The sequence below is a fragment of the Leucopleurus acutus genome, assembly GCF_964270905.1.
Source record: "Leucopleurus acutus genome assembly, chromosome: 7".
Lineage (NCBI taxonomy): Eukaryota > Metazoa > Chordata > Mammalia > Artiodactyla > Delphinidae > Leucopleurus > Leucopleurus acutus.
The window spans coordinates 54769213-54794088 of NC_139150.1; the positions used below are offsets into that span (position 1 = coordinate 54769213).

The window sequence follows — 24876 nt, forward strand, 5'->3', positions numbered from 1 at the left end:
CACAGGTCACCGTGAGTTGGAGATATTTTTAAATTTATTTATTTATTTATTTTTGGCTGTGTTGCATCTTCATTTCTGTGCAAGGGCTTTCTCTAGCTGTGGCAAGTGGTGGCCACTCTTCATCGCGGTGCGCGGGCCTCTCACTATCACGGCCTCTCTTGTTGCAGAGCACAGGCTCCAGACGCGCAGGCTCAGCAATTGTGGCTTATGGGCCCAGTTGCTCCACAGCATGTGGGATCTTCCCAGACCAGGGCTCGAACCTGTGTCCCCTGCATTGGCACGCAGATTCTCAACCACCGCGCCACCAGGGAAGCCCCTCATCGCCCATCTTCTAATCTGAGAACACTTTTGCTAGATTTTTCTAGTTTGTGGGCATTTTTCAGTCTCTGGACTCTAGCTCTCCAGTGTTTGGATCAAAGATAAGTCTGTAGATGAGCTATCTATAAATAGATAGATAGCTTAACCACTGCGGATTCTTAACCACTGCACCACCAGGGAAACTGGGAAAGTAGACAGTCCCTTAGGAGCAAGGGAAGCTAGCAGAAGAGACCATCCTCTCTTGGCTAAAGCTCCAGAGATGAAATTACTTCTAAGCAGTGTTTTGAAAGTTCCCGGCAAGACTGACTTCTACTGCAGAAAAATAGAAATTCAGCAAAAAATGGGAATTAAAACAATGGTCAACCCATACTGCCCAAATGTCTGAATAAGATGAGTCCTTACTCTATTTGTACTTGACAATCTCCGTCAACTTAGCTATCAATCACACTACCCCTACCAAGTTTATGTCTGACACATATTAGGAAACTGACAGCTAACTCACCCTGCAAGCCAGGCTTCACCTCTAGCTCCCAATTCCTAAAAAGTAACAACTTTTACAAATCATAAAACAATGATAGGTAGAAAAAAATCTCTAAAATAATTTTATTCGACCTCTTCATTTTACAAAGAGCCCAAATTGCTAGGATGACTCTCATAAAATCTCTAAGAAAATTATTGGAAGACTTAGGTTTTGAACCTCATTCTCCCAATCCCCAAGCCAGCATTCCAGGTTTTGAACCTCATTCTCCCAATCCCCAAGCCAGCATTCCTACTAAACTACATCATTGCTGAAGAAATGAATTGATTTGCTATCCATCCATAGACAAATAAGAACACAGGTTTTATAGATATAAATTGCCAATATGGCTTAGTAGTTAAGATCATGTACTCTAGAGTCAAACTGGCTGGTTTACATCTTAACTTTGCACTTACTAGTTGTGTGACCTTGGACAAGTTATTCAACCATACCTCAGTTTCCTCACCTATAAAATACGAGGAATAATAATAATAACAACAACTAGCATGATGGCCCCCACCTCACTGGGTCTGCGGGCAACTTAAATATGTCCCAATAATACACTTTTTAAAAATCAGATATCAAGCACATATAATATCTACCACATCATAAGTGTTATGTAAGTATTAGATATCATTATTCTTTCCAATCTTGTTAAGACTGTAAACAAATCACGAAAAGGAGGTTAAGGTCTCACTTTGCTTTATTTCTCTGGGCTTGTTCTGAACACTGTCAAATATGCAAGCTTGTCTTGATACAAACAGTTTGAAAGGAATGCAATAGTATGGCTTAGTGGCTTATGCCTAGACCTAACCAGTGTAATTATTCTAGGTAATTTAAGGACAAGAATAAAAGGAGGAAATGTCCCACCAGTGTTTAGATCTAATCCATGACTTTTGTTTTGAGAATCATTATTGATTTGACATCTTTGTAGAGTACTCCAGGGTCTGTAGTGATGCTTCACAGAGTGTAGGAGTCCATACTTGTTGGTTTGATTCTGTAAGAGCCACTGGAAGGGAAGTGTGTCCCAGCTCTCCAAAGTACCAGCACCAGCTGCGCAGCACCTCCTCAGAGGTCTGGGTCCCAGCCCTGTGGGCTCTTCCTCTGAATTTCTAGGTTCTGGTAACTGTGAATTTCTTCCTTTTGATCTTCCAGCCCTAAGATGGTAGCTGCTTTCTACAATTATTATCTATGTGTTACCTCAGAGTTCTGTTTGTTTCCCCTTTTCAGTCCTTCAATATCTGTTTAACCTGTTAATTTCTGATATTAGATTATCTCTGTTCAAATAGCTGAAGTGGTTTCTCTTTTCCTGACTGGGCCATGGCTGATACATCATTGGATGGACATTTAGGCCCAGCTTCCTCACACTACACAAATCACCCCTTATCATTATAATCGACAGAGAACGCAACACCAATCCTTTACCTGAAACATGTTAAAACACCCTGTGTCCCTCAAAGGGAGCTCTTCTTAATGTCTAATTTCAACTTATCCACTTGAGATATGAGATCTCCTCTTAGCTTATCTTCTCCTCTTGTCAATGTAAACTAAAGATATACTCCCTGGGATATAAAGGTATCTATGTATGAAGATATATTTCCACTGTATAAAACAATGGAGGAGGGCTTCCCTGGTGGCACAGTGGTTGAGAATCTGCCTGCTAATGCAGGGGACGCGGGTTCGAGCCCTGGTCTGGGAAGATCCCACATGCCACGGAGCAACTAGACCCGTGAGCCACAACTACTGAGCCTGTGCGTCTGGAGCCTGTGCTCTGCAACAAGAGAGGCCGCGATAGTGAGTGGTCCCCGCTTGCCACAACTAGAGAAAGCCCTCGCACAGAAACAAAGACCCAACACAGCCAAAAATAAACAAATGTGGGTTTTAAAGAAAAAAGAATATTATTTATTTAAAAAAAAAAAAACAATGGAGGAAAAAGTTGTCTCTGGGAACTTTTACTTATTAATAAAAAACTTTCTATAAAAATTGTAACATAAATAATATAGTTATATCAGCATATATAATATAAATAGTATATTATACAGTTCATATAATATATGTCATTTCAAAGCTTTATATACTTACATGTTATGAGTTACATATAAGTACATAAAGCCTGTGAAATTCATTTATTCTTGTTAATGAACTATTATTCATACAATCGCTTGTTTTTTAAAGTTTCTCCTTCTCTCTTCATATTTGATTGTGTTCATATTGATTTTCTTCATACTTATATGTATTGGTATGTATCATCTGGAAATTCTGGGGGCATTCTGGGCTGTTATCATTATCAGCATTCAGTGGTGAAGGCAGGGATGCCACACAGTCCCACACAATAAAAAACTATCCCATATGATTTTCAAGTGTCTCACCAGACATTCACATAGTAAAAACCTGTTTATAATCATCTGAGTTTAGAACTGAAGTCAATTTTATTTTCATAATTCTTATTTATACTAAATTATCTAAAATGAAGTTATAGTGCAAATCAAGTGCATTATTGTTTTGACAGAAATACTATGAAGTATTGTCCACCATTTTATGAAATCCTATCACTGAAAGCAAACAACTAGATATCTGAGCCACCAATACAACAAATACAATTCTAAATCATCAGAATTTTAGCTAATTCCACTTTTATGTGCAAGCTTATCTACTTCATTATGTCTTCTAGTATAGTTGCACTGGAACATTTTCATATTTAAATGCATTTTATTTTATTATAAATTATTTTTCTTGTATTTCAGTTACAAAATTATATCCATTTTTAAAAATTAAATGTGTAGGTAGACAATACTGTCCATGAATTTTGTTTGAGAATAATAAAGGGGGCAATAAAAGTAGAGCTATGAAACACAGGTTTAGATGGAGATGGAGGGCAGGAAGAGAGAAGCAAAAGAATAGCTGGTGGGAACATGACACTGAGAAGAAAGACAGAGGGGTGCGGGTGAGTCCTGACAACAAGCCACAGAAGGTACTTGGCTACTTGGTGAATGCTTAAATATGAACTGTCTTTGTTTAATCCTTTTTTTCTAGGTAATAATGCCACACCAGTGTTTGTCATAGCTTGAAGGAATTAGCCAGATGCACGGAAGGAACAGAGACACTGGAGTAAGACAGACCTGCATTCAAACACTGGTTCTGCCTCTTATAAGTCATGTAAACTTGGGCAAATAATTTCACTTCCCTGAATGTCTATTTCCACTTTTGTAAAATGGAGGTAATAACAAAGGCCTTACAATTTGGCTCTGCTGAATCTTAGAGCCTGTCACCATGTCTGGCATATCATGGGCCCTCAACAGAGGTTAATTCCACCAATCAGCCATAAAAAAGAATAAAATAATGCCATTTGCAGCAACATAGATACAACCAGAGATTATCATAAGTAAAGTAAGTGAGAAAGACAAGGACAAATGCCATATGATATCAATTATATGTAGAATCTAAAATATGACACAAATGAACCTGTCTATGAAACAGAAACAGAATCAGGGACATAATAGACTGGTGGTTGCCAAGGGGGAGGGGGTGGGGGAAAGGTGGATTGGGAGTTTGGGATTAGCAGATGCAAACTGGTATATATAGAATGGATAAACAAAAAGGTCCTACTGTATAGCACAGTGAACTATATTCAATATCCTGTGGTAAACCATAATGGAAAAGAATATGCAAAAGAATGTATATATGTATAACTGAGTCACTTTGCTGTACAGCAGTAATTAACACAACATTGTAATTCAATAAGGGCGGAACTTCAACATGGCAGAAGAGTTAAGATGCAGAGATCACCTTCCTCCCCACAAATACATCAGAAATACATCTACATGTGTAATAACTCCTACGGAACACCTACTGAATGCTGGCAGAAGACCTCAGACCTCCCAAAAGGCAAGAACTCCCCCACGAACCTGGGTAGGGCAAAAAAAAGAAAAAAGAAAAAACAGAGACAAAAGAATAGGGACGGGACCTGCACCAGTGGAAGGAAGCTGTGAAGGAGGAAAGGTTGCCACCCACTAGGAAGCCCCTTTGTGGGCGGAGACTGCGGGGGGCGGAGGCGGGGAGCTTCGGAGCCAAGCAGGAGAGTGCAGCAACAGGGGTGCGGAGGGCAAAGCCGAGAGATTATCTTGCAGAGCATCGGTGCCGACGAGCACTCATCAGCCCGAGAGACTTGTCTGCTCACCCGCTGGGGCGGGCGGGTCTGGGAGCTGAAGCTCGGGCTTCGTAGGTCGGATCCCAGGGAGAGGACTGGGGTTGGCGGCGAGAACACAGACTGAAGGGGGCTAGTGCGCCACAGCTAGCCAGAGGGAGTCCGGGAAAAAGTCTGGACCTGCGAAGAGGCAAGAGACTTTTTCTTGCCTCTTTGTTTCCTGGTGCACGAGGAGAGGAGATTAAGAGCGCCGCGTAAAGGAGCTCCAGCTACGGGCGCGAGCCGTGGCTATATCAGCGCGGACCCTAGAGACGGGCATGGGACGCTAAGGCTGCTGCTGCCGCCACCAAGAAGCCTGTGTGCGAGCACAGGTCACTCTCCACACCTCCCTTCCCGGGAGCCTGTGCAGCCCGCCACTGCCAGGGTCCTGGGATACAGGGACAACATTCCCGGGGGAACGCACAGCATGCCTTAGGCTGGTGCAACATCATGCTGGCCTCTGCCGCCGCAGGCTCGGCCCGCATCCGTACCCCTCCCTCCCCGTGGCCTGAGTGAGCCAGAGCACCGAATCAGCTGCTCCTTTAACCCCGTCCTGTCTGAGCAAAGAACAGACGCCCTCCTGCGACCTACACTCAGAGATGGGTCCAAATCCAAAGCTGAACCCCGGGAGCTGTGTGAACAAAGAAGAGAAAGGGAAATCTCTCCCAGCAGCCTCAAAACAGCGGATTAAATCTCCACAATCAACTTCATGGACCCTGCATCTGTGGAATACCTGAATACACAACGAATCATCCCAAATTGAGGTGGAATTTGGGAGCAATGATATATATATATATACTTTTTGCCTGTTTCTCTTTTTGTGAGTGTGTATGTGTATGCTTCTGTGTGTGATTTTGTCTGTATAGCTTTGCTTTTACCATTTGTCCTAGGGTTCTGTCTGTCCGTTTTTTTTCTTTTTTTAATGATTACTTAAAAAAATTTTTTTCTTAATAATTATTTTTTATTTTATTCGACTTTTATTTTATCTTCTTTCTTTCTCTCTTTTTTTTCTCCCTTTTATTCTGAGCCGTGTGCAGGACAGGCTCTCGGTGCTCCAGCCAGGCATCAGGGCTGTGTCACTGAGGTGGGAAAGCCAAGTTCAGGACACTGGTCCAGAAGATACCTCCCAGCTCCACGTAATATCAAACGGCGAAAATCTCCCAGAGATCTCCATCTCAATGCCAAGACCCAGCTCCACTCAACGACCAGCAAGCTACAGTGCAGGACACCTTACACCAGACAACAAGCAAGACAGGAACACAACCCCATCCATTAGCAGAGAGGCTGCCTAAAATCACAATAAGGTCACAGACACCCCAAAACACATGACCAGACGTGGAACTGCCCAACAAAGACAAGATCCAGCCTCATCCACCAGAACACAGGCACTAGTCCCCTCCACCAGGAAGCCTACACAACCCACTGAACCAACCTTAGCCACTGGGGACAGACACCAAAAACAACGGGAACAACGAACCTGCAGCCTGTGAAAAGGAGACGCCAAACAAAGTAAGATAAGAAAAATGAGAAGACAGAGAAACAACAGCAGATGAAGGAGTAAGGCAATAACCCACCAGACCTAACAATGAAGAGGAAATAGGCAGTCTACCTGAAAAACAATTCAGAATAATGATAGTAAATATGATCCAAAATCTTGGAAATAGAATGGAGAAAAAACAAGAAACGTTTAACAAGGACCTAGAAGAACTAAAGAGCAAACAAACAGTGATGAACAACAAAATAAATGAAATTAAAAATTCTCTAGAAGGGATCAATAGCAGAATAACTGAGGCAGAAGAACGGATAAGTGACCTGGAAGATAAAATAGTGGAAATAACTACTGCAGAGCAGAATAAAGAAAAAAACAATGAAAAGAATTGAGGACAGTCTCAGAGACCTCTGGGACAACATTAAATGCACCAATATTCGAATTATAGGAGTCCCAGAAGAAGAAGAGAAAAAGAAAGGGACTGAGAAAATATTTGAAGAGATTATTGTTGATAACTTCCCTAATATGGGAAAGGAAATAGTTAATCAAGTCCAGGAAGCACAGAGAGTCCCATACAGGATAAGTCTGAGGAGAAACACATCAAGACCCATATTAATCAAACTATCTAAAATTAAATACAAAGAACAAATATTAAAAGCAGCAAGGGGGGCTTCCCTGGTGGCGCAGTGGTTGAGAGTCCGCCTGCCAATGCAGGGGACACGGGTTCGTGCCCCGGTCCGGGAAGATCCCACATGCCGCGGAGCAGCCAGGCCTGTGAGCCATGGCCGCTGAGCCTGCGCGTCCGGAGCCTGTGCTCGGCAACGGGAGAGGCCACAACAGTGAGAGGCCCGCGTACCACAAAAAAAAAAAAAAAAAAAAAAAGCAGCAAGGGAAAAACAACAAATAACACAAAAGGGAATCACCATAAGGTTAACAGCTGATCTTTCAGCAGAAACTCTGCAAGCCAGAAGGGAGTGGTAGAAGGACATATTTAAAGAGATGAAGGAGAAAAACCTACAACCAAGATTATTCTACCCAGTAAGGATCTCATTCTCTACCCAGTAAGATATGACGGAGAAATTAAAAGCTTTACAGACAAGCAAAAGCTAAGAGAATTCAGCACCACCAAACCAGCTTTACAAAAAATGCTAAAGGAACTTCTCTAGGCAGGAAACACAAGAGAAGGAAAAGGCCTACAATAATAAACCCAAAACAATTAAGAAAATGGTAATAACATGCATATTGATAATTACCTTAAATGTAAATGGATTAAATGCTCCAAGCAAAAGACATAGACTGGCTGAATGGATACAAAAACAAGACCCGTATATATGCTGTCTACAAGAGACCCACTTCAGACCTAGGGACACATACAGACTGAAAGTGAGGGGATGGAAAAAGATATTCCATGCAAATGGATATCAAAAGAAAGCTGGAGTAGTAATTCTCATACCAGACAAAAGAGACTTTAAAACAAAGACTATTACAAGAGACAAAGAAGGACACTACATAATGATCAAGGGATCAATCCAAGAAGACATAACAACTGTAAATATTTATGCACCCAATATAGGAGCACCTCAATACATAAGGCAAATACTAACAGCCATTAAAGGGGAAATCAACAGTAACACAATCATAGTAGGGGACTTTAACACCCCACTTTCACCAATGGACAGATCATCCAAAATGAAAATAAATAAGAAAACACAGCTTTAAATGATACATTAAACAAGATGGACTTAATAGATATTTATAGGACATTCCATCCAAAAACAACAGAATACACATTCTTCTCAAGTGCTCACGGAACATTCTCCAGGATAGATCATATCTTGGGTCACAAATCAAACCTTGGTAAATTTAAGAAAATTGAAATTGTATCAAGTATCTTTTCCGACCACAGCGCTATGAGACTAGGTATCAATTACAGTTAAAAATTTGTAAGAAATACAAACACATGGAGGCTAAACAACACACTACTTAATAACCAAGAGATCACTGAAGCAATCAAAGAGGAAATCAAAAAAATACCTAGAAGCAAATGACAATTAAAACACAACGACCCAAAACCTATGGGATGCAGCAAGAGCAGTTCTAAGAGGTAAGTTTACAACAATACAATCCTACCTTAAGAAACATGAAACATCTCAAATAAACAACCTAACCTTACACCTAAAGCAATTAGAGAAAGAAGAATAAAAAAAAAACCCAAAGTTAGCAGAAGGAAAGGAATCATAAATATCAGATCAGAAATAAATGAAAAAGAAATGAAGGAAACGATAGGAAAGATCAATAAAACTAAAAGCTGGTTCTTTGAGAAGATAAACAAAATTGATAAACCATTAGCCAGAATGATCAAGAAAAAAAGGGAGAAGACTCAAATCAATGGAATTAGAAATGAAAAAGGAGAAGTAACAACTGACACTACAGAAATATAAAGGATCATGAGAGATTATATGCCAATAAAATGCCAATAAAGCAACTATATGCCAATAAAATGGACAACCTGGAAGAAATGGATAAATTCTTAGAAATGCACAACCTTCTGAGACTGAACCAGGAAGAAATAAAAAATATGAACACACAAATCACAGGCACTGAAATTGAAACTGTTAATAAAACTTCCAACGGGGCTTCCCTGGTGGCGCAGAGGTTGAGAGTCCGCCTGCCGATGCAGGGGACATGGTTTCGTGCTCCGGTCCAGGAAGATCCCACATGCCGTGTAGTGGCTGGGCCTGTGAGCCATGGCTGCTAAGCCTGCGCGTCCGGAGCCTGTGCTCCACAAAAGGAGAGGCCACAACAGTGAGAGGCCCGCATACAGCAAAAAAAACCAAAACCAAAAACAAAAACAAAAATCTTCCAACAAACAAAAGCCCAGGACCAGATGGCTTCACAGGTGAATTCTATAAAACATTTAGAGAAGAGCTAACACCTATCCTTCTCAAACTCTTCCAAAATAAAGCAGAGGGAGGAACACTCCCAAACTCATTCTACGAGGCCACCATCACTCTGATACCAAACCCAGACAAACATGTCACAAAGTAAGAAAACTACAGGCCAATATCACTGATGAACATAGATGCAAAACTCCTCAACAAAATACTAGCAAACAGAATCCAACATACTAGCAAACAGAATCCAATAAAAAGATCATACACTATGATCAAGTGGGGTTTATCACAGGAATGCAAGGATTCTTCAATATACACAAATCAATCAACGTGATACACCATATTAACAGATTGAAGGAGAAAAACCATATGATCATCTCAACAGATGCAGAGAAAGCTTTCGATAAAATTCAACATCTATTTATGATAAAAACCCTCCAGAAAGTAGGCATAGAGGGAAATTTCCTCAACATACTAAAGGCCATATATGACAGTCACACAGGCAACATCGTCCTCAATAGTGAAAAACTGAAACCATTTCCACTAAGATCAGGAACAAGACAAGGTTGCCCACTCTCACCACTCTTATTCAACATAGTTTTGGAAGTTTTAGCCACAGCAATCAGAGAAGAAAAGGAAATAAAAGGAATCCAAATCGGAAAAGAAGAAGTAAAGCTGTCTCTGTTTCCAGATGACATGATACTATACGTAGAGAATCCTAAACATGCTACCAGAAAACTACTAGAGCTAATCAATGAATTTGGTAAAGTAGCAGGATACAAAATTAATGCACAGAAATCTCTGGCATTCCTATACACTAATGATGAAAAATCTGAAAGTGAAATTAAGAAAACACTCCCTTTTACCATTGCAACAAGAACAAAATATCTAGGAATACACCTACCTAAGGAGACAAAAGACTTGTATGCAGATAATTATGACACTGATGAAAGAAATTAAAGATGATACAAATAGATGGAGAGATATACCACGTTCTTGGATTGGAAGAATCAACAATGTTAAAATGACTCTACTACCCAAAGCCATCTACAGATTCAATGCAATCCCTATGAAACTACCACTGGCATTTTTCACAGAACTAGAACAAAAAATTTCACAATTTGTATGGAAACACAAAAGACCCCGAATTGCCAAAGCAATCTTGAGAACAAAAAATGGAGCTGGAGGAATCAGGCTCCCTGACTTCAGACTGTACTACAAAACTACAGTAATCAAGGCAGTATGGTATTGGCACAAAAACAGAAATATAGATCAATGGAACAGTGTAGAAAGCCCAGAGATAAACCCATGCACATATGGTGACCTTATCTTTGATAAAGGAGGCAGGAATGTACAGTTGAGAAAAGACAGCCTCTTCAATAAGTGGTGCTGGGAAAACTGGACAGCTACATGTAAAAGAATGAAATTAGAGCACTCCCTAACACCATACACAAAAATAAATTCAAAATGGATTAAAGACCTAAATGTAAGGCCAGACACCATCAAACTCTTAGAGGAAAACATAGGCAGAACACTGTATGACATAAGTCACAGCAAGATCCTTTTTGACCCACCTCCTAGAGAAATGGAAATAAAAACAAAAATAAACAAATGGGACCTAATAAAACTTAAAAGCTTTTGCACAGCAAAGGAAACCATAAACAAGACCAAAAGACAACCCTCAAAATGGGAGAAAATATTTGCAAATGAAGCAACTGACAAAGGATTAATGTCCAAAACATACAAGCAACTCATGCAACTCAATATCAAAAAAACAAACAACCCAATCCAAAAATAGGCAGAAGACCTAAATAGACATTTCTCCAAATAAGATATACAGACTGCCAATTAACACATGAAAGAATGCTCAACATCATTAATCATTAGAGAAATGCAAATCAAAACTACAATGAGATATCATCTCACACTGGTCAGAATGGCCATCATCAAAAAATCTACAAAAAAAAATGCTGGAGAGTGTGTGGAGCAAAGGGAACCCTCTTGCACTGTTGGTGGGAATGTAAATTGATACAGCCACTATGGAGAACAGTATGGAGGTTCCTTAAAAAACTAAAAATTGAACTACCATACAACCCAGCAATCCCAGTACTGGGCATATACCCTGAGAAAACCTTAATTCAAAAAGAGTCATGTACCAAAATGTTCATTGCAGCTCTATTTACAATAGCCAGGACATGGAAGCAATCTAAGTGTCCATCAACAGATGAATGGATAAAGAAAATGTGGTACATATATACAATGGAATACTACTCAGCCATAAAAAGGAACGAAACTGAGTTATTTGTACTGAGGTGGATGGACCTAGAGATTGTCATACAGGGTGAAGTAAGAAAGAGAAAAACAAATACCTTATGCTATCACATATATATGGAATCTAAGAAAAAAGAAGAAAAAATAATTGGTCAGAAGAACCTAGGGGCAAGACAGGAATAAAGATGCAGACCTACTAGCGAATGGACTTGAGGATATGGGGAGGGGGAAGGGTAAGCTGGGACAAAGTGAGAGAGTGGCATGGACATATATACACTACCAAACGTAAAATAGACAGCTAGTGGGAAGCAGCCGCATAGCACAGGGAGATCACCTCGGTGTTTTGTGACCACCTAGAGGGGTGGGATGGGGAGGTTGGGAGGGAGGGAGATGCAAAAGGGAAGAGATATGGGGACATATGTAGATGTATAATTGATTCACTTTGTTATAAAGTGGAAACTAACACACCACTGTAAAGCAATTATACTCCAATAAAGATGTTTAAAAAAAAGTGTTGAAGGCAAACATAACAGTGAAGAAAAAAAAATTCAATAAAAATAATCTTAAAAAGTAAAGTAAAATCAAAACCTAAAAAAAAAACCCCAGAGGTTAATTCCTACCCACCTGCTCCTAGATGTTGCCTAATTTCTTGTGCCTGCTGAAAGAGAGAGAAGTCCAGACAACAACTGTATTAGTTATCTATATACATAATAAATTACCACCAAATTAGTGGCTTAAAACAATACATGTGTATTATTATCTCAGTTTCTGTGGGTCAGGAATCTGAATATGGCTGGGATGGGCCCTTTGCTTCAGGGTCTCTCACAAGCCTGAAATCAAAGTGTCAGCTAGAGCTAGAGTCTCATCTGAAGGCTCAGCTGTAGAAGGCTCTACTTCAAATCTTACATGGTTGTTTGCAGAATTCAGTTTCAGGACTGAGGACTTCAGTTGATGGACTGAGGACTCAGTTCCTCACTGTTTTTTGGCCAGAGTCCCCTCTCTGTTACTTCCCACATGGGCCTTTCCAAAATCACAGCATTCTTAATCAAAGATACAAACCAAGAGGACAATAAAGAGAGTCTGCAAGCAGGACAACAGTGAAACCTTTTGTAACCTAATGATGGAAGTAACATTTCATCACCTTTGTCATGGTTAGAAGCAAGTCCCTACATCTAGCCTATACTCAAGTGGTGGCTATTACACAAGGGCATGAATGTCGAAAGACTGAGGGCCATCTTAAAGTCTGCCTGTCACAATAATGTATAGGCAATTATACAGAATTTGCTTCTATGTATGTGGGAAAATTACCTGGGCCAAATATGTAAGAAAATATGCTTTCAACACCCAATCCATATACTCCAAGTTTTAAAAATTTGACTCACTGATTAATTGTATGTGTTTTATGCCTGAGAGATTCCTATTAAAACTGCGAGAGCATTCAAATCATGAATAGATACTCTCTGATTATATAACCCAAGGCAACAAGAAATAGCTATGCTGAAATTTTTCAAAACTGACAGCCAAACTACTTCAAATTGCTGTGCTGTTCAAGGTGATTTCAAATAGAAATAATTTGTCTGCATATCTGAACCCTGGCAACCCTCACCTTCACTACACTCTCCATACAACATAAACCTAAATGCTTAATGGATCAACTATTATATGCTCTTTCTTAATTCCCACATCCAGGACTGAAAATCTGGTACCATTTAAAAAATAGTTTACCTTATAAACTGTAGTGGTCACTACTGAAAAGCAATGCAAAGTATCACAATCACAATCACAATTTAGTAGTTTATCTTTTAAGTAGAAAAATAAATTAAAAAAAATAACTTCTCGTAGAATTAACTTTTTCTGGTGGTCATTATTCCACAATCTCCTCCCTTACTTTGGAATCCTGCCAGCTAAAGAACACCATTTCTGTGATACCTTTGGAAACATCACCGTTATTTGAAGCATATCCCCAAACTACGCTTACTTAGGAGACTAAGTCCTAGGTATTACTCAACCTACATGCTCCTTTTCTGAGCAGGAGGGACCCATGTTTATTCCATGAGGCTCTCGCTACCCAGCTGGATGAACCAGACCTGACCCAAGCTGGACCAACCAGACTCTCTTTCTTTCTTTCCAAGGAACCTAAAACTGGGATAGAGGGACACTACCCAGTTGACTCATAACACAGAAGTTCTGAGTACATTACCTGTTTAGGGCTGGGAAGAAAGCCATGTTGAGGCCATAGATATTGTGATGGTTAATTTTATGGGTCAATTTAATTGGGCCATGGGGTGAACAGATATTTGGTCAGATATTATTCTGGGTATGTCTGTGAAGTGTTTCTAGATGAGATTAACATTTGAAATAGTAGACTGAGTCAAGGAGACTGCCCTCCCCAATGTGGATGGGCCTAGTCCGATCAGTTGAAGGTGTACATAGAACAAAAGGTGGATCCTCCCACAAGCAAGGAGGAACATTTCCTGCCTGACAGCTTTGAGCTGGGACCTCAGTCTTTTCCAGCCTTCGGACTCAAACTGAAACACTGACTCTGCTTGAATCTTGAGGCTGCCTGCTTTTGGACTGGCACTTACACCACAGGCTCTCCTCATTCTCAGGCCTTCATACTTGGACTAGAACTAAACCATCAGCCCTCCTGGGTACCCAGCTTGCCGACTACAGATTCTGGTACGTTTCTGTGTACATACTTGCATGAGCCAATACCTTATAATAAATAAATAAACAGAAAAATAAATATATCCTATTGGTTCTATTTCTCTGGAGAACCTTGACTAATACAGACACACACACACACACACACACCAGAAAATCAATCTGCAGGGAGAAGAATGAAGTAATGTGCAAACAGAAGCAGCAGAGATAAAAAATCACATTGCCTAGAGGGAAGCAGTGTGGAGAAGTATCTTGTTCTTATAGTCCTTCAAAAGATCTTGTGGTCCATCCTCTTCTGGGGTGCCATGAAACACCCTTGGTTTCTTGTAATAAATCCCCTTTTACATAAGCTAGCCCAGTGGATTTCAAGTTACTTGAAACCAAAAGAGGCTTGAATAAGGTACTTGGTGAATCAGTACACATGCAACAGAAGGCCCTGGTCTCCAGCTCAGCCCCCATAACCTGACTCATCCCAATACAAGACAGTAGGATGGTTAAGACCCAAGGCACTCGGTTCAGACAGTACCTGGATTCAATTCCCAGCTTTGCCACATTCTAGCCACATGACTGCTGCTAAATTACTCACCTCTTCAAACCTTAGTTTTCTTGATCTAATGTCACATATAGGGTTGTTACAAGGATTAAAAGGAACTGAGCTCCAGGGCCATCACGTTAGGCTTCTGAATTGTTCTCTAGTTGCATGGCCCAGCAGCTCTGCTCAGTGCAGCAGCTAGCCCAGAGTAAGGGTTTAAAAAAATTAGCTGTATCTTTTTTATATCACATTGCCTACCTGATTGCCACCAAAACCACTATCTTAATCAAGTAAGGAGGAACATTTTTAAAACAAATTGACACAAACACCTGCAACAATTTACTTGACAGTGATTTTCTGCTTCAGCTCACTGTTCTCTTCAAAATAAATATATACAGACACTACAATACTATATGGTAGAAATTATGGTAGACATAATTATGTCTTTCAGGAAATCGTACTCAACTGCCAAGAACCTAGCCTGCTGAGGCAAACCCTGAGCCAGAAAACCAAAACAACATCCTATAAAAGTACTTAGGGTTCCGAAGTCAGTGAGGCATGGGCTAAAATACTCATGTGTTCTTGGTCAAGTTACTTAATTTTTCCAAGCCTCTCTTTCCTCATGTTTTCAGTGGGGATACTTCACAGAGCTGGGAAGGATTAAATTAAAATATGTAAAGCTAAGCACAGTTATACAAAATATAAAGTGCTAAATAATTGCTAGCTCACTTATATCCAACCGTAGAACAACCAGAAACTGATATATTCTACCTAATAATATACAAATAATCACTCAATGGCCCCAAGAAATAATTTTGAAAGAAATAACTTACATGGGGCTAATCCTGTCAAGTAGGTTGAACTACTTTACCTTAAAGAAGTTGAGTAAGATGCCGAGTTTAAACACAATTAAACTTTCCCCTTAATGTAGGGCAACCCTGCCTTCATTCCAGCTCATCCTGGGTAGTCCTGGGCATAATTATTAATAGGGCCCCATTTCACTTTTGAAAGTGTCCTGGTTTGGATAATAAATTATATGATCACCCTATCTACAGTAAAATCTTTAGATGGAAGACAAACTTAAAAGATGTTATTTCATCTCAAGGCTTGTTTATTATGTTTTAATTTTTTTCTCTCTAGCTTTTGAGGCAAACCGTAAAAACAGAATTTAGGGTTCTACATCCACACAACAAGTCGCTTTTCAAACTGCCCAGACTTGGGAGTTATGACTAAGCTGGCCTTTACTTCAAAGGACAAATCCATGAATGAACAGGGTATTGAGATGAGGCCATTCCATTCAGCAGCAGGTGCTGTGGATTATGGAGAGCCATACTGCCCCTGTAATTAGGAAGAACAACACTTTACATGCGTCCGGCAGTTTACAGTGTAAAACGCATTCTCACATGTATCATCAAATTTAACTCTCAAGAGCAAACGCATTTTCTGTTCCACAATTTCATGCGTGCCTGAGATTTCCACACAAGTGGGTAACCACTTGGGAAACCTGAGTGCAGCTCACAAGCTCTCTGATGCTCACTTCTCCCTACCCACAATCCCCAGTCCCTGTCTTCCTCAGTTCCTTGACTCTTGCTTTCCATCCACTCCCAAGAATTTGAAACCCACGTTTTTGACCTTCTTCTCCCATTCTGAACCCTGCCCTCCAACTCCATCCCACCCTCAGGCCATGATGTCCAGGTTTGTTTACCAGCCTCATGAAACCGAAGCCAAAGATGAAAGGTGTTCTGGACACACTCCTACCAAAGACATGTCGCCAGGTCTGCCCTTTACCTAGACCCTGCCCATTGGGAAAGGAGCACAAGACATCACTCCCATTTTACAGATGAGAAAACTGAGTCAGGAAGATCAAGTGGCTTGCCCAATGTCACATACCAGCAAAGTGTGAACCAGATGTGGGTCTTCTGACTCTAGTGTCCATGCTCTTTCTCTTATACTAATGCTTCTCAAATTTCAGTGTGCACTTGCAAGGTCAGCAGCATAATTTACAGGGACCAAAATGAAAATGCTGGATCCCTTGTTCAAAAAGGAGGAAAATAGCATTTTCCTTTCTTCTCCCATCTCTTGACTTGCCGTGGTATTTTTTTATTTGCTATTTAACACTGGGCTACTTCCAAACAGGGATACTCACAGAGTGAATGCAGGCCTTCAAAGGTGCCCAGATCTTCACCCATGATTGGGCATGTGGGGCACACACATCTGACCCTGACTTCCCCACACCAATGCTCAGGTCCCTGCTGAGGGCAGAAGGCAGTAGTGGACACTGGGTGGGGCGAGGGAGCCAGTGGCCATCCTGGCCAGATGTGGAACTACGTATGAACTAAGACTCGAAGCTCCCCTCCCCCGGCAAGCTCCAGTGTCCCACCAGACTTCACTTACAAAACACAATTTCAGAGATAAAATTAGTAATAATGTCAAGTCAGTGACCCCAGAGCATTATACCCCAAGTACAGGGCACCCCTTCTGAGACAGGGCACTGTGCAGTCACCCTTAAGCCAGTCCTGAGCACAAGAATCACCTGGGATCTTTTAAAATGCAAGATCTGACTCAGCAAATCTGGGGTGGCCCTGGGACTGTGCATTTCTAACCAGCTCCCAGAGGATGCTAACACTGTTGGCCTCAGACTATCCTTGAGTATCAAGATTCTACACCACAAGTCTCATTTTTTAACCAGTTTATTATGTCAGAGCCAATTACACACCTTCTATTTCTTTCATTATTCAAATAATGCAGCCATGAAAATAGGTATTAAATATGTGTCACCATCCATTGTATCCTTAAAATCTGATGTGTCAGAAGTAGCAAATCTATTCATATATTTATGATATACTCCGGCCTGGGTTTAAAAACTTTATGCTTGTACATATACCGATGTCACTCAGGTGGCCATCACACAAAGGCTTCCTGATTCCTGCTCAGGTAGACAATGCCCTCCCTGCTCAGAAGAACCTATTGTTGAAAAGTGTCAAGTACAATTTTCTAAAACAGGAGCAAGGGCCCATATCCTCAGCTCATGGATAGAAATGATGGCTGAACGGTTCTGAGTTTTTAAAGATATACTTTTTCAGGAATGGCAGCAACCTTAGACTCTACTGAAGAGAGGGGGCAAGATTTCTCTGAATTCCTGTAGCAGGAACTCTCAGATTATGGAGTCCTATTCAGTGGCAACCCATGCAGCACATGAAAAATGAGATCTCTAGAAAACTGAGCCTCAGTCTCTTCATCCCTAAAATGGGGCCAATTACACTTGCCTTAGCTCATGGGATTATGCCTTTGATAAAATCATATGAAACAGTCACTATGAAAGGTTATGAACTACAAAGTACTTTACAAATCCAAAGTTGTTGCTGTTTAACAGCCTTAGAAAATGCTATAGGTTACTAACAGATGTAACATTTCAAGGTCATGCCCCATAGCATTTGAGGTGTGTATAGAAGGTAGGGGTGTTAACAGAATATATTCTTTTAAAGGTGGAATGTTATGAGACTGACAAACCACTTTCATAACTGGAACAAATTGTGCCTGCCATTCAGTAATACTTGGAAATCCATCACCAATATGACTTATACTCAGCATCAATAAATCTCACAAAGTGAACCCTGTGCAGACCAAAGAGTAAACAATAGTGAACATTGTGTTTCACCTGTCTTGTTCGGCAAGATGAAATGAAAACTCTGGCTACCTCAACTGGAATAAAGCCTTTAGTATCTCACTGGTTTGGTTATTTTTGGAACCTTTTATGGAATATTAACTTTATTTGCTCTAATTCTGCAGGAAGCCACACTGGAAGTGCAAGGAAATACAAATGATTAAAAAGCAGAAGTAGGGGGGGAAAAAGTAACCACATATTTTGCCCCAACTTTCTTAAGCTAATATATCAACTGTATCTCTTCAAAAATGTGGGATTCCCCAATTGCTATTCTTGCCCCACTTCTAACATGACTACACTCAACATGGTTCACTCACTGGTGTTAGCAGATTTTTTTTTATTGTCTGTTGTTTTACCAGAGATCAACATAAGTAAAGGAATGATATAGGAAAGTAACTTTTTAAATCAGTGGCAGTATTTTAAAATTTTCTGATGTAGCAGTGGGGGAAAACTATGAAGCTAGTTGACCCACTAACGAATCAAGCTCTAACCTAAGCCCCAGGTTATAAACAATTAAATTAGTAAACCACAAACAGTAAAGAATAAAAATAAAACTTGATGTATTATTTAAAGTACACTAGTTTTTAGACCTCCCAGGCTCACACGACACATTTTCTTAGACCAGGTCTTTATAAGACACACCAGCCTTAAGTGACACAAAAGAGTTTTTAAATCGCAATTAGTTTAGTGTCCTTGGTTGATATTATTCTGCTTTTTCTGACCAACAATAATGAATAACCCACAAGCACTAATGAATAACTAACTCCCTTTGTCTCCAAGGACAGCAGAGCCCAACAAGAAATGTCATAGGCCCCGAAGAAAAATACAAAACCTTTACAATGAAAATCTTCCCAATTATATAGTTCTAGGGGTACTGCGAATGTGGAATTGTCTTAAATATTTAAATAGCTATGTCAAACGTGCTTATAGTGAGGATCATAAAACTGATTTCCCAGATGCTTTGAAAAATGCATTTCTCCCAGTCTAATTACAGTCTGTAACTGTTGAGCAGGAAGTAGGGAGAAATGCCATTAGTGGTACAATTTAACTTAGATTCTGTACTCACCAATTCTAGGAGGGCCAGAAAGTTGCCAACTGCAGAAAGTCCTCCAAACTCAGTCACTCACCAGCAAAGATAAATATGAAAATTCTTATCTCAGCACATTAAAAATTGACATGTGGTAAGCAATCATTTTTAAAACGAATTTCTATATCTTAGAAATATAAAGCTACAAGTAACTTTTTTCTCTGTTGTAGTACAAAGCAAATAAACAAATACACTCATGTTCCTGAGAGCCAGGGCTCTCACTGACAAATTCACAATGAGGAAGTGTGAGGAAGAACTCTGTGATGTATTTTAACTGGAACTCATTATCTTGGTCTGGTGTATCTCCTCACTCTGTCCACAGAAAGGACCTAGAAGCAATGACACCCCAGAGCCAATAAGAACACCCTTTCATCCAGTTTCCCAAGTAACAACTCCCACTAAAAGGAACCTGAACTTTTTGGAAAAATAGCTGATTCCAGGTCTGGGGCAGGGAAGTACAAATGAGCCTAGAACATCTTGCTTTGTCTCAAACCAAGGAAGTACTTAATGGGAACATGTCAAAAGGACATAAGAACTGACTTGAAGGGGCTCCCATTGGCCAAATCTGGGACAGTCTGAGCATCAGAAAAAACAATGATGATGGTAGTGAATTATAGCACAGTGAATTTTTTAAAAGAATACATGAATCTGCAATGACTCTAAAAGAGAAGGGAAAGAAGCTCTCCCTTCTAGAAGAATACCAGATAATAAACCTAGAAGGAATGATAAAATCAGAAAATAACTATTATGCAATCAGCAGCATAACTGATTCATACAAGGATCATCAATAAATGCTATGAGGGCTTCCCTGGTGGCGTAGCGGTTGAGAGTCCGCCTGCCGATGCAGGGGACATGGGTTCGTGCCCCGGTCCAGGAAGATCCCACATGCCACGGAGCACCTAGGCCCGTGAGCCATGGCCGCTGAGCCTGCGCGTCCGGAGCCTGTGCTCAGCAACGGTAGAGGCCCGAGTACCGCCAAAAAATAAATAATTAATTAAAAATGCTATGAAAGGCTGTTACAGAATAAGATATTCACATACGATTATTTGGATCCACATCATTCCCAAGGTTAAAATCCTTCCACAGCTTGTTAGTGTCCTCAAGATGGATCCAAACTCCTTGGTATGGCACTCATGACCCTTCATCTGGCTACTGCTTATTCTTTTCCAGCCTCATCTCTTACCAAAGTCTCCACACCTCCCCTCAATGTGAAACCAGATAGAAGTCCATGAAAATGCACCATGATCTCTCCCCTCCAGGTTTTGAGCGTGCTTTCCTCCCTACCCAGAGTAAGTTCCAGACAGCCCCTGCCCCTTCACACACACACAGAGGACATACTCTTCCATGATTGTAAGGCTAGCTCCTCATTCTTCAGGTGCCTGCCTAGATACCCTACTCTCCTCCCAGATCCACTTTTCAAGCACCGGCTGGGAACCCCTCCCAATGTTGCCATATCACCCTGAGTGTATCTCTACCAAAGCCTTAACTATGCTTTATTCTAACTGCCCATTTATTTTTCCTGAGTTCTCAACTCCTTGAGGGCCAGGACTATGTTTTATTGGTTATTATATCCCCAAAACAGTGGCTCACCCATAACATATGCTCAATAATTATTTGTAGAGCAAATGATTGGATGAAGCTCAAACAGTCCCAGATCACCATTCTCAAACAGTTACTGGCTTAGTTTAGGAATTGTTATCCAAGATGTGAAAGGGACACATTCAGCCACTCCTGGCACCATCCAGACCACTAGTGGTATCCAAGCTGCAAGGCAAGGGGGAATAATAATACAGTTGTCCTCAACCCCTTACCCATGCCCATGCATGCCCCAATCATGCAGATCCAGAACAGGCACTGCAAACTTTTAAGCTGAGCAAGGAGCCAGAAAACAGAAAAGAAGAGAATCAGGAAGCAGTTCTAATTTTCACATGAGTTCCAAGATGTATTAACCCTGATAGTTCGTTATTCCTTAAATACCTGAAGCATTTTTTATAAACTACGATTATAATTATAACCACTTCTAATCACTATTAAAGTAATATTCCCAAACTCCTTATTGCCTGGCAGGGCTTATGTTACTTATTCTTTCTAGACCTTAGTTCCCTTATCAGTTAATCAACAATAGCATACAACTCAGGGCTGTCGTGAGGAATAACTATGTACTGGAAAGCACTTAACATGGTGCCTGACACATGCTAAGTTATGATATAATAACTGCAAGTTATTAATATTATCACCATTATTATTGCCAGTCAGGATTTCAAACACAAGTATATATAAAAGCAAGCTACAGTTCACTAGTCAAGCATGAGCTGAAAGATTTTACTGGGCCTCAGTCCCTGAAAATACAAACACATGAACTTGACATTAAGAACCTTAGCTCGCCACGTCATGAACATAGCAACCTGACAATGACGGAGCTATTTCAGATGCAGCCCCCAGGGAAAATTTTTCCTACACTTACACTAAATATCAGTAGCTCTGAGAAATAAAACACCTCAAAACCAAGCCTACACCAAAGTAAGTAAAAAAAGAAAAGAAAAAGTTACACATGTTTACTTTTTTTTTTTTTTAAGCTACCCATTTATACCAACTTCTCCATATACAGAAATACACAGACACTAAAACAAAAAACTTTTGGGTTACTTGCCTGATATAAATCATTATTCATCATAATTGGATAAGTTATGAGTTAACTGGGTGAATGGCTACTCACAAGGCTGCTAGTAATTTTATTTGGTGGTATAAACACTTAGTATAAACATTTAAAACTAAATGCTAAAAATACCTAAAGGAATATATAATCATGCTATTTTATATAACAGAGCTATATTTTACATGGGATACATACTCCTTCTTTTTCTACCCCCAATACACATATTAGCAATATAACCTCATTAAGTCAACAACAGTTTCTAGAGAGAGCATGTCACTCACATAATTTGTTATTCTCCAAAAATTATTCTTAATTTAAAATGTATGGTAATTCAAACACTGCTTAATTAAAAGCATTCTCTCTGCATTTCAAATTAACAAGTTTTTTCTAGTTCTCAACAAGCACAAAAATATATCTTTTCATTATACTCTTCTAGCTGCCTACTCTCTTGTCACTAGCTGTATTATAAAAATTATAGGTTTAGGGACTTCCCTGGTGGCGCAGTGGTTAAGAATCTGCCTGCCGATGCAGGGGACACGGGTTCGGTCCCTGGTCCAGGAAGATCCCATATGCCACAGAGCAACTAAGCCCGTGCGCCACCACTACTGAGCCTGCGCTCTACAGCCCGCGAGCCACAATTACTGAGGCCCGCATGCCTAGAGCCCATGCTCTGCAACAAGAGAAGCCACCACAAGGAGAAGCATGCACACCACAACGAAGAGTAGCACCCCCCGGGCTTCCCTGGTGGCGCAGTGGTTGAGAGTCCGCCTGCTGATGCAGGGGACGTGGGTTCGTGCCCCGGTCCGGGAAGATCCCACATGCCGCGGAGTGGCTGGGCCCGTGAGCCATGGCCGCTGAGCCTGCGCGTCCAGAGCCTGTGCTCCGCAACGGGAGAGGCCACGACAGTGAGAGGCCCGCGTAACGCGCAAAAAAAAAAAAAAAAAAAAGAGTAGCACCCCCACTCAACGCAACTAGAGAAAGCCTGTGCACAGCAACAAAGACCCAATGCAGCCAAATATGAATAAATAAAATTTTTAAAAATTATAGGCTTTGCTCTTAGAATAATTTTTTATCATTTTATGTACTAGTTCCTCATTTTATTGGCTGTTAAAATTTCTCCCTTTTTAATCCTTTTCCTTCCAAACACCATCTTTCTTCTAGCATCCAACTAACATAATGACAGTTCCAGCCACCCATCTCCTCCATGGCCTGCAGAATCCAGCCCCTGGTAAGCCAAGGCAGAGCTCTGTGTATCCAGAGGGCAGGATCATACTAAACTTGCTCTTGCCCTTCCTCTGCCACCACCCACCCTACCTGCCTGTTTCCAATCTTTCTATCTCATCTTCCACTCTATTTCACAGTCCCATGAGATGACACATTTACCACTGTGGTGCCCTCACCCTCACACGTATGTACACGTGTACACGTCCACATCCTTTCCTAGAAAGCTACATATCATTATGAGACTAACAACTTTGACCCTGACACTGAATCATGTATTTTTCCATTGGATTTGCTGGCAGAGAAGAGACAAGGAGGAGAAAAAAAATAGTGTCCACTTTTAAAAGATCCCAAAAAGACAATCCTACCTTTCCCAGATTTTGGAGGAAAGGGGCTTCCAAACTCCTGTTGCTTTGGCTTTAAAGTGTGTGGCCCTGACATGCCTCCAGTCTGGGTGACCTGGAAACGTGGCTTCCCACTGGTGAGCACTTGTCTCCTGGGGCTCAAGGCAGGCAGATGGATGGGGCTCTCATTCATGTTGCTCTGAGGAGCCATCCCTCCTCCTGAGGGCATCTTGAGATGGAGGCTGTTAGCAAGGCTTCCAATGGCAGGGCTTGGTGTGCTGCCACAGGATGAGGGGCCAGGAGTCCCCGAGTGGGCTCGAATGGGAGGAATATGTTGGCCACTGACCATCCCGGGCCCCTGTGGGGTTCCTGATGTCCGGTGGAGATTCATGCTGCATGACCTTCCATTCATTCTGACAAAACCTGTAGCCAGGTTGCTCAAATATCCAATGACACTAATGATTCCTTTCAGGCAAAGTCCAATAAGTTATCCATGGTGTGGTTTATTAGCCTGTTTAAAAAAATAAATGCAGGCATTTTTAAAAGTAAAAAGGAAAATAAATTACAACGAGTTTTCAACCTGTGTAGCATTCATATCAGGAAGAAAAGAAGCACTCTCAGCAAAACGGTCTTTTATGTAGAACAGGGTTATCTAATACATGGTTCATTGTCAGGCACTCTCCCCTCCTGCACTCGTTGTAGACATGGATTATGGATCACTGCACTGTTATTTTTGCCAATGAACCCTTCTCAATACAGTGCTCTTGGCAACTATAACCAATCTACTGGTGCCAGCTTGCAAAACGAAACTTATTTTGCTCCGTAGTGGATTTGTCGGTACTAGCTCACATTTGCTACAGTGCATCCTGGGAAACCCAAAAGCATCACCTTCATGAGCTGTGAGACTAGTGCTTCAAAGATTCCAGTAAACAAACAAAAAGCCAATACAGGGCTTCCCTGGTGGCGCAGTGGTTAAGAATCTGCCTGCCAATGCAGGGGACATGGGTTTGAGTCCTGGTCCGGGAAGATCCCACAT

The 24876-nt window shown here is 40.9% G+C and overlaps 1 protein-coding gene across 1 annotated transcript in view; it reads right to left on the reverse strand.

Moving 5' to 3' along the window:
- The window catches only part of GLIS3 (GLIS family zinc finger 3), a gene marked incomplete at both ends in the record, with an annotated part of 489936 nt that extends 465684 nt beyond the window's left edge, over window positions 1-24252 (reverse strand). The window contains one exon of the mRNA XM_082842537.1: window positions 23865-24252. Coding sequence (XP_082698663.1) covers window positions 23865-24252 — 388 coding nt within the window. The remainder of the gene's footprint in view (window positions 1-23864) is intronic.
- Window positions 24253-24876: the final 624 nt, after the last annotated feature.